Below are 15,819 nucleotides of genomic sequence, written 5' to 3' on the forward strand. Positions count from 1 at the left end.
CAAAACTTGAGAGTGGAAAGACGGTGCCTGCCAAACAGTCTCTTAGGATTAACTGCATACCGTCTAATTATACAACATCTAGAAAACTTCCTATGGTCCCTTAGCTAAAAATGGACTCTATGGGCATTGGACTTCACTGGGGTTTTCTCCACTGATCAAGGTTCTAAAGGCTTTTGTGGCATAACTCTGCTTTGTCCTTACGATTTTGGCTACAACATATGATCGTTTGAGGCATCCATCATGAAAAAAAGGCCTTTCCAACATAACTAAATATGAATCGGTCAGAGGGAAGACCATTATGATTCAATGTCCAACCACGCGTTTGCTGGAATGCACCACTGGGACAAAGGCATCTACGGAGTGACTTGGAGTCACAAACAAAACAACCTGTGTCACAAACTGACTCTGTCAATCCACACATACAGAGAAAGTGTTTTAGTTTGTTAGGAGCCATGATTCAATCGTCTACATATACACAAAAGCATACAACACATCTCAGTGGTCATGCCCGAGTCATTGTCAGAGCCTACTAATTCAAAAAACTATGGATCTCTCTCTCTTTCTGTGTTGTTTATTTGCTACATGCAGTATCTCAAACATCCAGGACATTCTGATGCAGAATTTCATTTTTCAAATAACTGAAAAAATCAAAGGAACATCAACACGGATACCAGCATCCCAACAAAGACAAAAAAAACCCAACACATTTGCCCAAAGACCTCCAAAGTCTTGAACATGAATACATTCAGTGAAAGCAAAATGGTCTTAGAAGGTCAATTATACGTGTTTTTGATCTTGTTGCATTTGATATGTTGCATGAGACAGGAAACATTTAACTTTATTTTACATACAGTATCACCCAGCACTGATCAGTTCTACTGAATCTAGTCAGAGGGTGCTTAAGTGCACACTGTAGGTGTATACATCTATTTCCCCATGCTCTAAGTTACTATCATAACACTTTTACTACTATCATAAGACTTTTACTACAATTTAAAGTAAGGAATTGGCAGGCTAGCATTGCAGGGCTGACATTCAGCCTATAGGTTGCCGCAGAGGCAAAGCCTCTTTGTATAATGTATAAACATCAGGAAAAAGTGAGAAGAATTCTATTATTAACTTTTGATCTGACTGTCTGTGTAAAAACGAAGCCACCATTTACTCTGAACTTCTGTCATGTCTTCTTTTGTTATATTTATTACCTCCAAGGAGTTTATGTTTTCACCTGTGTCTGTTGGTTGGTTTGTCAGCAGGATTACACAAAAACTACTGAATGGATATCCACCAAACTTGGATGGAGGATGGGTCTCAACCCAGACTACACCTCGTTTACTTTTGGTGCAGATCCAGATTAAAGGAAGGATCCAGGGATTGTTTTCTCTTACTTTAATATTGCGAGATAGTGATGTTTTCATTAATTTCTCAGGGAATAATGCATGGAACTTGATGAGTGAGTACAATTTGATGTGGATGGTGAGCTTTATTTATGGTTAAGCAGTTAAAGGTGGTTTGAAATTTGGAGTGATACAAGGCTGTCAAGTTAAATTAAACAAGTCAAATAAACTGGACTGGGCCTTGGTGCCATTCTAGTTTTGTCTGTAACACTTGTAGCTCCTTAGCAAAGAATCACACCGTAAATTTTCATGTTTTTCAGGGAAATTCAATTTTTATTAAAATTTTTTGTGTTATAGAACCATTGTAAGATTGGATACAGAAAATAAGATATTTTCAAATCTCTGTTTTCTACACTTTCTGTCAAAACCGTTGTTCAAGAAATGATGGAATGGTGTCTGTCCTTTTGCCTTCCAGTCTTTGGCATATAAAAAATAAAATTCTATTTTTGCATTTTGTATACAAGTACTCAAGGTTAGAAGTGTTTTGCTTATAAAAGAGACCAATGCACATTTTGACTCCTTTTCAATACTGGTGCCTACATATGTCTTTCCTTATAACCTTTTCACTTACTTGAAAAAAAAAAAAAAAAAAAAAAAGTGGCCCTCTTTTTATTGTTTTGCCCACTGTGATAAAGGAGATCTTTTATGCCATCAACAACACGGCAACAATGTACTGCCTTTGTTTCATTGCACCATCCTGGGGGTCTGCCAGGATGAGATATACAGAGGCGCAGTAAATGATTGATGGGTTAGAAGAAAATATTAAAAAGAAAAAAGAAAAAAAAGTCAAAATTCAGCATTTGTAAATATTTCAAGCTCTTGCACCCTGCCAAAGAGAGATCTGAGGGGCAACAACAATAACAGCAAAAACTATACTTAACCATCTATCCTGACGCAAACACGACTTCAACAGCTGACTTATTTTGCTCAGACTATCGCTGTTTTGAAAAACTACTTCGACGACTTTGTTAGGAGTAAAACTAGACACAGTAGCAATCTAGAACCTTACATGCTTTCCCATTAGGTTATCATTTGTCATAATTTGGATTAATGCAGTTCAAGAGTTTATGAGGCGGTTCATGGTTGTTTACCACTGTATGTTTTAGCCAATGGACTCTACTGTATTGGCAAGAAGAAGAATTAAATGAGAGCTGACGGAAAGTGTGTAGAAGGTATGTACAGTGCAAGTGTTTGGGCAGGAGCCACTTTATCCTGCCAAGCAATGCAGCCCAAGAGCACCTTATCATGGCAAAGGGATCCCATGTCCTGGCATGGCTAGAGATGGAATCATGCCTGACATGCGCATATGGGTACAGAGTCTATTGTAAAGATATTGGGAACAAAATAACCCTTTTTCTCTCCTTGACACAAATACTGGCATCCAGTAATGCTGTGGCATTCCACAGTATTCCAGGCAGCTGTTGCATAGTAAGCCCAGAAGTATGCACAATGGCTTGCTGGGAGGGAACAACAGTCAGATAAGAGACAATGTGATAGGTTCTAATTGCTTCAAAATGTCCTGAAGAAGACCCCCTATTATCTATTTAAATCGGCTGATAATGGGAGGCTAGGAGGAGGAGGAGATGGAGCAGGGGGAGGAGGAGTAGGAGTAGGAGGAAGAGGGAAGGGGGGGCGACCTAGGCAGAGGGAGAAAGCTATCCTCTGCGCTGCTGTCGCCTCATTATTTTCCGTCTTGACGGACGCCCGCGCTCAACCCCTGGATGAATGGCCCTGTGCTGAATAAGTTATCGCCAGACACACAAAGGGAAGAGTGCCACAAACAACACAGCAGTACTGCAAAGCATGAATCTCTTTTTCCTCTCCTTCTCAGTCTTTCCTCCCTCCCTCAACTCTCCCCCCCACCCACCCTTTCCCCTGCTCCCTCTAGACGAAAGGCAGGCCCTGCCACAGACTGAGATCTCACCTGTAATTTCTACAGAAGCTCACAGTAGGTGGGGGGGAAAAAAACGTAACGGATATAATAAAATGAAAGGGAGGAAGGATACAGGCATCTATGCTTGCTGAAAAGATATATACCTCCATTCCTCCATTTTGTTTCATCTGTCCCTTTTGTTTGTGCAGCTCCTCAGTGAAGACAGGGACCTCCTTTGGACAGCATCTGAAGATGTTTGAGAGGATGTTTTTTTTTCCTTCTTCTTAAAACAAGGCCCACAGCATGATCAGTGAAAATGGTTTGGTTTCATCTGATGTTTATTTTGTTTCCTTTTCTGTTGTTTGGACTGCTGGGGCCTGGCATATCAAATCAAGATCACCTCTATACAATGCTCCCCTGAGGGGGTTTGTAAGAGGGTTTCCGATAGCTGCTAAACGTGAGCTAGGGAATAATGACAACAGGAAACAGTCCATTCCCAAACAGTTAAGGCTACGGGTTTGCTCCATGGACACCAATCCCTCTCCCGTGCTGTCACTCAAAAGTAGCAGTGGAACTTTTGGACAGGAGAGCCTGTTTCCCCTCTGACCGGGAAATCAGAGGGTGCCGCGGCCCGACAGGCGCTCGACGGCAGATCAAACAGGGCGGGTACCCTTGGAGTGACACCTGGAGCCACTTCAAGGGATGAGAGCGCCACTGATCTCCAGTCATCTCGTCAGAACGACAGTCTGTCAGGGTTAAAGGAGGGGGAAAAAAGAAGCTCTATCAACTAGGATGGTATGAGCGAGGTCGAACGAAGCATCACCTCAATGTCGTGGCTGGCTGACCCCAGAGCATTTGGAGAAGTCATGGTGCAAAGAGTGTTTTTTTGTTGAAATGCTCAAGTTCAGCCTTGATGCCCAGTTCAGGGACTAGGTGACAGCTAGATGTGCTTATATCGCAGTTTTACTAAAAATAGGAGTAAAAATAGTTTTTGCTCGTGCTTTGATTGCGAATGCCATCTACCTCGAAATGAATTACCATTTCCAAAGCCAGCTGTCTCCGACTCTGACATCATTTTACAAGATTTGGGTTTTTAAAAAATCTTAAGAATTTTCGTCACTATCACATTTGAAATAATTAGAATTCAACTATGTCCTGACCTATGAAGAAACAGAAGCCCGCTGTGGGCTGGATAATAGAGAGAGGGAGATATGTAGGGAGAAAAAGGGGGCTTTGGCAGCCAGTTAAGCGAGTCAATCCTCAACAGACAAATGCATCCCTTATATAAAACAACAACACGTCTTTGCCCTTGTCAACAACCCCTTCCTCTACAGCCCAGGCTTGTGTGTGTGTGTGTCTGTTCCTTTCTGCAGAAAACGTCCCATCAGCACTCTCTAATGGGCGAGGTGGAGGAAAAGAGAAAAAGACAGAGATAAAGCAGGAGGGAGAGCGAGAGAGAGAGAGAGGTGGCAGTGGTGCTTGTTTGGCTCAGGAGCAGTGAGTAATGAGGCTCAGGCGCACCCTGTCATTGTCCCAGCAGCAGCCTGTAGCCACAGACACACACACACACTCACACACACACACACAGACACACACAGACACACAGGAACATTAAAAAGTATCCCCCAAGTCCAAACAAGACACTTATCTGACATTCAAAAACAAAAAAGTGAAATATAATACAGTAGTTTGATATCAGGATTTTTAAAAAAATATTATTTTCTCTTGTAAAAGAACCCCCTCAATATAAAAATTGAGATACTTACATCTCAAATACTGAACATGCCGTCAAATCTCAAATAACATTCATTATCTCTGGATGATTCTGGAGGATGATCACATGGTATTCCCTCTACATGAGTGGAGACTGAAGGTAAGAGTCCTGGCATACTCCATCATGTCCTTGTCCACAAATACGGACACAGCATGCATAGCTAACATGCTAATAGCTGCTAATTTGCTGAGGGACAGCATACTGTACAATCTGCATGATTAGAAATTTGAGTGCTTGGTCCAATCAGATGTCAGTGTGGACACATGCAGCTGACAAAATTATTTATTTATTTTTTTAAATTATGTTTGTGTCTTTATTTGACAAGATAGCTTGGACACAGCCTTTGTACATAGGTGCATTGTCTACTACAAAATGTATTTTATTACAGGGAATCTTACCTACGCAGATATGGAAAGCATAAATTTACCTTTCGAAACCTATATTTGCTTTTCATGCAAAGCAAGTGGGCCTCAAAGATTAGCCAGGTCGTCCAGAACTACTTGCTCGTCTGCCAACTGTAAGAACCGCCACTACTAACACCAAATATCTTCCTACAGTAAGCTAACATGCTATTCATAATCCACTGAACAAACCCATTATGTGCAAGCATGCACATAAACACACAACAGCTGCGATCATCTTGATATGTTTAAAGTTTAGCTAGAGGTTGCAGTGTGCGATTCATGCTTTGGCACTTTGCTCTTTTGCCAGAATAAAATCAGACCGGACATAAAAAGCACAGAATGCTACCCTGGAGGGGGCAGAAAAGGCCAGGGATAGGACCGACCCAGAGGGACGCAGCAATATGGGGTTGGGGAGTGAGGGGGTTGAGTCGTGTGGTAATGATGCCAGGCTGAACAAATTGCAAAGCAAAGGGAATGTGTTTAAATGTAGTACATGGAATTATCGTGGCAGCAACATGGAGAGGAGATCAGAGAGAGGGGGATCCACTGGGAGTGATCTGCCACTCTCGGGACAGAAAACATGAAGCTCGGGCTATGGCTACTGTGAGTTCAGCTGTAGTAAAAAGTTAAATAAAATGTAAAATAGGGCAAGCATGTCTTACACAATGTCGTACACATGCTGTATACTCCAGTATTCTGATGAAACACAGAATAAAAGGAAATATGTGTGTGTAGGGTTGTAGATGCATGCTGCACATGATGGTAGGTGCAATAGTAGAACATAGTGTCAGAAAGCCAGCCAATATTCGACTGTGTTGACTCTCCTGACCCCACCACACTGTATTGAAGTATTTCCTCTGCTCTTCTCACCCTAAAACAGGGCAACACAAATAAATAAATTAAAAGAAAAAAAAACAGGAAACGGAGAGGAAGGAAAAACATCTGAACTATAATCTGCCCCATCTTTCAGCTTCAATTAAAAATATCTAATCTTTTTGTTCAACTACATAACAAGACTTCAAGAGGGCCCCAAGACTCCGATCCCAACACAGCTCACTGGTAGAGTTGAATTCCATTAATTATGTGACCTACATATCCCAGTAGTTAATATTCCAGACAGACGGATAGAGAGAGAGAGTAGATATTTGCCAATAATACAGGAGAGAGGCAAAACTTACAGATCTTAGGGAATCAAAAGTTCTCCAGATGCTTTTCTGGGGCCGTGCACTTTAGTCTCTTGGCTCATGACATTGATCGTATTTGGGTTTATTGGGCCAAGCAAACAAGGAAGAAACTGTTTCCTGTGAATAACGCAAGCAGGAAACTTTTGATTTTCCGACAGGCAGGATGAGTTATACATATTCTTTTTATGCCAATTAATCATACGGACAGGCTGATTTTCCGTTTCAGTGAAAGATTAAGTGTATAACAGGACTAGAGGGTTGTTTTTAGTTAACCGTACCATATTTTAGACTAGGAGGAAAATCTCTTCTTACATGCATTGCAATTCTTTCTTGAAAGTTTGGAAATTTAAAACCAATTTCTTGACATTATGATCACCTGAAAAGATGTATGACCGGGGAACGTTGAACACTGAGCTTGAGCAAACATAATGATAAATACCTGTCATCTGTTTATTTTAATTATGGATCATTAAAAATTAGCAATGTTTTAAAAACAGAAATTAGTCATACAGGGAGAGACAACAATCAATATGCATCAAGATGCATTGATAATAGTTTTATAATAGCATTGTAGTCTTCTGAATCAGAATATAATCGGACAGAATCATGAGGTTCCTAGAGATCACCACTCTTGCTAGATGTGAATATGCCACATGACCAGTTTTAAATCAGACAAATAAACTTGGCCACACATTAAGACAGCTTGTCAAGACACGTCTCAAGAAAGGAAGTTGGTAACAGTGCGTCTTGTGAGCTACTGCATCATCCTCGCCCCAGCTTATGGGCTGATCTCTTAATCAGTGTCCAGAGTGTGCATGAGTCCTCTTCTGAAGGCTGAGGCTCTGTCCATCCTGCCTGCCCGTCGCTACTGCCAGTCCCAGCCATGAATATGGAGCTGTTCTGTGGCTGGGAGCTTGCTTATGTTTTCTGTCTGATATCTAGGCCCCATTCCCATTTCAAAGGGAGGTCCACCCGGGGCCTTGACTTTTTGATCTGCCTGGCGACTGAGTCGACCACCTGCATGTGGGATCAGCTGCCAGCGAGAGCAGACAAACCCTCTGCTTCAAAATATACATCCTCCCCCCTTCGTCCTCCCTGCTTCATTGCCCTTCACTGTGCCCCCTCCTTCCGTGAAGCTGCCAGGAGCCCCCAGTGGTCCTAACTGGGTCTGGAGCTGCATCCCATTCCCAACTGTTCTGACCGTGGTGGGTGAGTTGCTTGAGATGTTCAGCATAGCAGCAGGAAGGCTCACGCTACAGTCACAGGGCCATTTTGTATTTACGAGAAGCCATGGTGTCAGTGTGCCATGGAAACAGAAGCCTTATTAAAAGGTCTTTGACTTGTCTAATCAGGGACAGTGATCCACACTGTGAGCTGTAACCCTTCCCAACGCAGACTTTACCAAACCGGCATCATTTATCAGATTTGATCACAATGGTAGGAAATGAAGACCTATTTGTTGAAAGGAAAATCAACTAACCAGAGTGTACTTATATAAATCCTATGGCATTAGAGAGTTTAGCTATTATCTAAAAGTCTGATCAAGTCTCGAAGAATGAAAATGCTACTACCTGAATTATAAAAATATAACCTATATGCCTCTGGTCTTATTTACGATTTTGTGCAATTTAAATGGAGCAATTTTAGAAAGTGCTGCTCGATGACAACAACAAGTAAAAACTGAGCTCTCGTTTCTAGGGCCACAACTCCAAATGCACCTGCATTTAGGATATTCTGTGACTGAAATGTTTTTATTTTAGGTTGCTGATGAGAACTACATCTGCTTTATGTAATTAAGGTGCTGATAAATATATAACATGTAACATTTCTCCATCAAACTGTCTAGAAAAACGACTAGACCCTTGTAAGGTTTTGCTGTGTACTTATATTACCCCAAATGTTTTCAACAATGTTCAAACTCAGAAAAATCAGTAATTTTAATATACGTCATGGTGCGTTTCACATTTTCACAGCAGAGAGTGAGGAAGTAAGTTGGAGAACATGACTTAATGTACATGATGTACATTATTAGCTCGTTAACATTTCTGTCCGAGTCACGTCAAATAGATTTTATTCAGGAATGGTGGTTGTTTGACAATGAATGAAGACAACAACTCCCATGATCCCAAACCAATTCACAGCGTCATATATCTCTTGTTTTCATTGTTTTGATGGAGAGACCCCTAAAATTACATACTGTGCATTTAATATTTTACATCGCATTTCCCTAAAACACAAAGCATCCATGCATCCTATAAATATCAAGACATTTACACTAAAAATCAACTGCCTTTAATAAGGAATGCAACCAATCAAAGTTGAGGTGGTGGTACTAAATGGGTACTATACAAGATGATACTAGATCATTTGATGGGCATAGATATTAATATAACATCAAGACTAACTTTATGCCTCATTGGGATCACAGTGTCTGTCACATTATAATTAAAACCCAAAGGATTTCAGAAAATTGAATTAAAAATTAACTAAGAGTGGATGCCCTGGATGCCCACCACTAGACCACTGACATCCACTAAATAGATGAAAAGAGCTGACATGAGACAGACGCTATGATTGTGACTCCAGTTATCAACCACGACGCAGCCAATCAACAGCACCTGTAAACAGTGTTTTATACTAATTATTCTCATTGGCAGTGATGAGTTTCACAGTCAGAAATTTGTCAAGATTAATTTTCAAACAAAGCAACAGCTATTTGAGATGTGTGTGTGTCTGAATGTTTCTTACTATAAGTGATATTCAGAGTCTTTAAGTTAATTGGCTTTTTTGAACCCTGACAGCTAGCTTAATGAGTGTCTAATTGTTTCTCAGCTGGGGTGATATCCGCCAGACCGTTAAGACACTCCACGACGAGGTGTGAGTTTAAAATAAACTACATCAACAATGAAAGAAGACGCCATTTATCCAGCAGCTCATGATGAATCTCTCACTGAAGTCCATTTGTCTGACCATGGATCAAGGCCAAAGTGTTGACTGTTCATAATCAACTTAAAATTACTGCAGTATTTCTGCTCAATATCAAACTTTAATGGCGAAGACAATCTATATATTTCTGTGGTACTGATGTGTAACAGCTGTCCAGACCTCTTGGCCTGGACACAAATATGATATTGGCTTTCAAATGTGGCTATTCACTGTGTTTTACAACAAAAAAGATCACAAACCATAGATTTAATCATTCTGTGTATGATAAAGTATAGAATCTGTCCACCTCGGGTTGGTCTCACATGTATCTTTTCATTACTTTTTATTTGTATATATTTATATTGACTGATTTACTGACTTAAACTTAAATTTAACTTAATCTAGTCTTGCTTCTGTTTGATCTGTATGCCTACTTGCGATATTGCCTTCCGAGTATCTTCCTTTTTCTTTGTCCGTCAAAGCACTTCTTGAACTCTGTTTTTAACAGTGCTATAGAGATAAAGTTATGAATATTAATGTGAATATTAATAAGTGCAGAGGTTATAATACATAACAGGAAAGGTTTACTTCACTCACCTTTCCATATTCATGGAAGTCCTAAAGCAATGCACTACTTCTACAGCTGAGACAAACAAGTGGAGAATGACAAACCAACCAGCCCGCCCAACTCCTACAACAGTGCAAGGAAACTACAATTGCTTTGACATCACACACAAATACACAATTAATCAAAAGGCAGAAAACCGGGGGAACAAATAATGAAATGAATGGCAAAATGAGGAAGAATTGCCTAAAAGGGGGTGTGGGGTGAGATATCATTGAACCATCCTGAACTTACTTTTCGCTCTCAGTTCTCTATCTCTGGTTATAAATGACTTCAGATTTGACGTTTCCAGTCCACAACCTTACAACAAAAACCCACTTTCTTTTATTCAAACAGCGAAGAAACGAGAAGAAAAAAATGACTTTTGTTATAGAAAGGCGGGGGGTGCATGTTGTGCTGCTCCCATCAAGCAGAAAGGCGGGCGGTAGTCGAAGAGGCTCGCAGCCGGGCCCCACTTTGGAAGGCCCTCATAAATCCTGATTTGAGCGGGGCGCTAACCAGAGGAGGAGAGGCACGTCAAGAGAGGGGGGCTGTAGAGTGGAGGGGGTGGTGGGTGGCAGCTTGCCTCTTAAAATGCTACGTCTGATTAAGTCTTCCCATTAGGTGACAGCTGAACTTTAACATTAATATGATAATATTGAAATAAGTGTGTTATTTACTTCAGCACCGGAGGGGGGTGGAGGGAAGAAGAGAGGGGAGGAGGAGGGAATGATGAATGATTTCTGGACAGCTTTGGGTGACATGCCAGGCGAGCTGACCCCCCCCCCGCGATCCTCCTCCTCTTCCCATAATCAGACTTGACAAAATGGAGACATATGCAGAAATATTGGTTACAGTCGGCGTCACAGCCCTTCTCAGGCCTTCCCTCTCTAGTAACTGCCGGCCGCCCTGTGAGCCGCCCTCCAAATTGTCTACGGGCACTGAAGCATCTATTTCAATTGGCACTTCCTTCCTGGCCCCAGGATTTTACATTTAGTCGGTGTCATTTACATATTACTCTTAATCAAAATCCACAGTGGGCGACAGGGAGAAAAAAAAACAAGAAAGAGGGAGCGAGAAACAAAACCGTGGCGTCACGGTTCAGGGGTAGGCACACAGGCACTTTATGAAATGGAGATGTGACAAGACATTACGGTGTGTGTGTTTGTGACTGTGTGCACGCATGTGTGTGTTAGGTGGCGGGTGCATAAGATAATGCAAGAACTATTGAAATATCTGCGTGTGAATGCCTGTGTTTGTGTGATTGTTGAGGGCTGCCTTGTGCATGAACTAGCAAGCAGAGAGAGACAAAGACTGCAAGTTGGATATGGGTTGTTAGTGCATTTTGTGAAAAACAAAGGCAAAGAGAAGAAAAGAATGGAGACATGTACAGTGCGCACTTGTCTTCTCTAGCCTTTTGCTGCAGGATGCTATGCTGGGTGACTCTTTTCTCAGTCTACCCAGGCATTTAACAATAATACAGTGCATGTAAAAGAGCCGGCATTAAAACCGTTTGTTAGTTTGTTCGTTCAGATATACAGTCAGAGTTATTAAAGTCAAAACCTCAGAATTATATGAGATTATACTGCAGAAAAAGTACCTAAATCATTCATCTAATTGCAGTTGTACCTCATTGAGTAGTTGTTTGACAAATATCATTCACATAAATTCAACTGAAGTGGAAAAAAATCTACCGGTCACAATTTAAATAGTGGCTACAGGTGATACATATCACAATAATATTTCCTTTAAAATGTAAATATTTTATATTAATTTATCCATTCATCCGATTAATTATGCGTTCATTCATTTGTTTTTCCCCCCCTACCTGTGTTCTCGGGAAAAGCAGTATAATGAAAAGCAATGTGGCCAACAGCGACACAAGGTTTATGACTAATCATAGTTGGAAAGAGAAAGATAGATTTTGATCTAATTATAAACTTTATTAGACGGCAGCACAGTGAGAGCACGATACATACAGAGAAGGGGCAGAAACAAGGTCCCTACCTGCCTCTTACCTTCTCAGCATGCCGGTAAGGATGCGAGAACTCTTGCCCAGGTTGGCGTCTGTTTCTCTCAGCTGGGGGGGAGACAGAAAGACAGGTTTTAGTTTCCATTCTGATCTAACAACTCAACAAAATTAAAGAGTATAAAAATGTCCTCTGATGAAGAAAATACACTGCCACAACAAATGATCATCCTCATTAAACAATTAAAAGACAGAGGAAGAAATGTAATCTCCTGGTAAACTCTTACATAACTGAGGAAAATGGCAATTTACACACTGCATCTTATATCTGCAACCGTTAATTCAGCTGTAATCTACTTTATTTAAAAAGCACATTTCATACAGACATGCAGCCTGAAGTGCTTCACACAGCAAAATAAAAACAACACAGACAAAAAGGAGCAATAAAAGTAGACAACAAATGAAATTCTGCAAGACTTAAAAGGTGCAGTATGTAGAAACTGGCCAATTCATGCTCAAAACAAATAGGGGGCAACATATTACCAGAGAAACCACGAACTGTTGCTAACTGTAGCTGCCGTCAGCTAGTTAGCTCAGTAACCCATGCAGTTAGCGGTTTGGACTGGGGGCTCTAAGATTAGGGAAGTGTAAGTGATTATATAGCTAGATACAGCAAGCACAGGAGCTTTGGACCAGGATGGGCCAGGGCTAGCTGGTTAGCATGCTAACTTCAGTAAATATCTCTGTAACACAACGTTAAAACTGCAATTTATTCACATTCTGTTGATACTTTTAGTTAATTTTTTATTGTTTTCAACCAAAATTCTTACATATCGCCCCTTTAAACTTAACTACAATTCTTACATGTTGCCCCTTTAACAATTATAATAAATAAAACAATACATGTTGAAAGACATAAAAGTTACCAGAATAAATAAAATAAGTGAAGACAACTAATAAAATCCAACCCGATGGATGGATAAATGGCGCGGGAACCTACTGAACATATATGCACACATGTATTTTACCAAAAGTGTCACAACATTAAAGTCATTACAATTATCACAGTACTTCTGTAAGCTTGTGCAAGGCTACACTGTAGAACAGCCTTGTACCACTGGCCTTCAGGCAGAGTACCTTGCTAAAGGGCAAGTTGAGAAGGCCCTCTAAGGCTTGACACTTAATCCTTCCACACAAAGTTGTTGGTTGCAAGCTACAGTCAGAGCTCCTTTGATTATATGTTGGCTTTTTTTCCTTTAGGTTACTGATTCACATGTATAGAGACAACCCCTGACTAGACGCCCTTTTAAAACACATTTTTAGCTCCCCATTAAAAAGCTGCTACATTTTCCAAAACATAAATAGCTTCCCTGTGCATAAAATGTGTGTTTGCTTTTTAATTTTTAGCTACAAGTTTGCACATAGCAAGCACAGGGACTCCTGAAGGCACGGTTGAAATAATGACCAAGCTATTTGGGGCTAATTGCCTCAGATATTTTCCTTTTTTTGCTCCGTCTTTTCTCTTTTCTTTCTATCTTTAGGGGTCATAGAGATGTTTTCACTCCAGTCCTCTAGTGAGGTACAGGGACTTTCACTGGGAAGGGGAAGTGGCAGAGATTTTGCCAACAAGGTGTGAGTGTGACTGTTAAAAAATGCTGACACCGCAACGAGTGAGCTGCCACTAACGTCTACCTGTAGTCACATTTCTGGAGGATGATGAGGGAGTGTGGGGAAGAATCTTTGCAGAGGTTCTCTCTAGAGTCAGCAGGGAGTCATTTTTCTTCGTCTCTCTCTGAGATAATAACTGCTTTCCCAATAAAGCCACTCTCACTCATTGCGTTTTCATCAGTGTATTATCCTGTTTTCAATTCTATTTTTAATTCCTCACTTTCACATATCTTCTTCCAAGCTTCCTCCTCTCTACAATGGTTCCAGGATCACTCTTTTTCCTGTTTGTTCTGGCTCATGTTGCAGTCATCTCTCTCTCTCGCCTGCATTTCAACCTCTCTTCCCACCCCTCCTTTACTGCTACTCTTTTCCTCTTCCTCCATCCTTCCTTCCTTCCCTCTGGCAGCCCGGGTTGGTGCGATGCAGGTTGCGAGAGCCAAGGATACATGTGGTACAGGGTAGGAGGTGGGGGACCTGGGGTTTGGGCCCTCTGGCAAAGACAACAAGTCCTGCAGTTGCCTGATGTCTGCCTCTACCCACAGATCTGTCCCCTAGATACTTCACACTTTCTCCCAAAATACATCTCTGAATCATTCCTTCTTTCCATTCCTCTTTCCCTCTCCACAGCCTCTCACCAAATCTCATACTTTCCTCCTTAAACTGAAATGGAAACTGGGCGAAATTTTAGTGTAGCTGTGTGTCTAAAATTGACAGTGTTTGTATACTGTCTGTGGTAAGAACGGGAGGAAGGTGTTTTCCCTATCTTTTATTTGAACATACAGCTCCAAAACAGAACATTCTGTACAGATCACTTTCAAGGTTCCAGGTTTTCCATTATGTTACCATTATCATAAAATAAAGTTAATTTGCATATCTGATCCATATCCTTTCTATCTATAGTGCCAAAAAAGGACATTTAGTAACAAAGAGGGAAGAAGTTCAACCTTGATGATGAGAAACGCAAAATGGAGATGATGCATTTTAAAGTTTGTAAGCTTACTGCGCGTTGATAAGGGAAAATAAATTACTCAATTAATCCTCTTACATTAATAATCGAGGCTCTCAATTTACTAAATACTGCCCTAAAAAAACATATTTCATTCCTTTCAATGAATAGCTGAACTAATGTAACTGTACTGATACTGAAGTTATAGCTTGTTGTGGTCAGACTGGATGCTTGGGGAAAAGGTTTTACTGTCGAGGTGCCCTCAAAGTATTTCATTTATAGTGCTTAATTTGTGGCAATAGATAGATGTACAAACAATGCAAAGATCATGGGTCAAGGGCATGCTACCTGATAGCATGCTTTAGTTATTTAAGGGCAAGAATGATTTATTTTGGGGGAACAAATAAATACACAGAAATTGCTTATTTTGTTCCCTGAAAGTAGTAATTCCTGCCCTCAAATTAGTCATTTCATACAGCAGAATTGTTGATTCAAGGATTTAAAATGCTAACTTTAAGGAACAAACATTAAAACGTTCCTTCGTGCTACCTGTCAGGCTCCGTGTGCACTAGCCTGGAGAACGGTTAAACCACAACCTTCAATCCACTCAGTTGTTCAGAGTTGGGAGCATACTGCTTTGACCCAGTGCTAAAACCTTCCACTGACTTCTATTTGTACCATAAAAGCGAAAACAAAAGGCCACACCCCCTGCTGAGCATGAAGGCTTGTGTGTGTGTGTGCTTGCAAGTGTACATTAGTGTGTGTTTTTGTGTATGTGTTTGTATGTTCAAGTGTTGGCATTTATGCTAAAAGGATGCTTCCTTCACCCTTCTTCTCTCTAATGCAGAAGAGCTGTTCTGTCCTGTGTCTTTACATCATGATTTCTTTCTACTTTATTTTTGCCCCACAAACTGCCTCTAAAGAGTGTGTGTGTGGATGTGTGTACATGTGTGATGGGAGGGGGGTTCAGCAAAGAAGACTCATGGGAAGAACGGAAAGAGAGAGAGAAAGCAAAAGAAAGAGAGAGCAGGTACTCTCAGTAGACACCATGGACCGATTTGAAAGGAGATGTTTGATT

The 15,819-nt window shown here is 40.8% G+C and overlaps 1 protein-coding gene across 2 annotated transcripts in view; it reads right to left on the bottom strand.

Annotated features, from left to right (window-relative positions):
- vti1a (vesicle transport through interaction with t-SNAREs 1A) overlaps positions 1-15,819 on the bottom strand; it is a 130,630-nt gene that overhangs the window by 30,694 nt on the left and 84,117 nt on the right. Inside the window, exon 7 of one of the 2 annotated variants that reach the window (XM_073490326.1) lies at positions 12,166-12,238. In XM_073490326.1, the coding sequence (XP_073346427.1) occupies positions 12,173-12,238 (66 nt within the window). In that variant the 3' untranslated portion in view covers positions 12,166-12,172. The remainder of the gene's footprint in view (positions 1-12,165; positions 12,239-15,819) is intronic. The other variant, XM_073490325.1, reaches the window with a different exon arrangement.

The sequence above is a fragment of the Pagrus major genome, chromosome 20, assembly GCF_040436345.1.
Source record: "Pagrus major chromosome 20, Pma_NU_1.0".
NCBI lineage: Eukaryota > Metazoa > Chordata > Actinopteri > Spariformes > Sparidae > Pagrus > Pagrus major.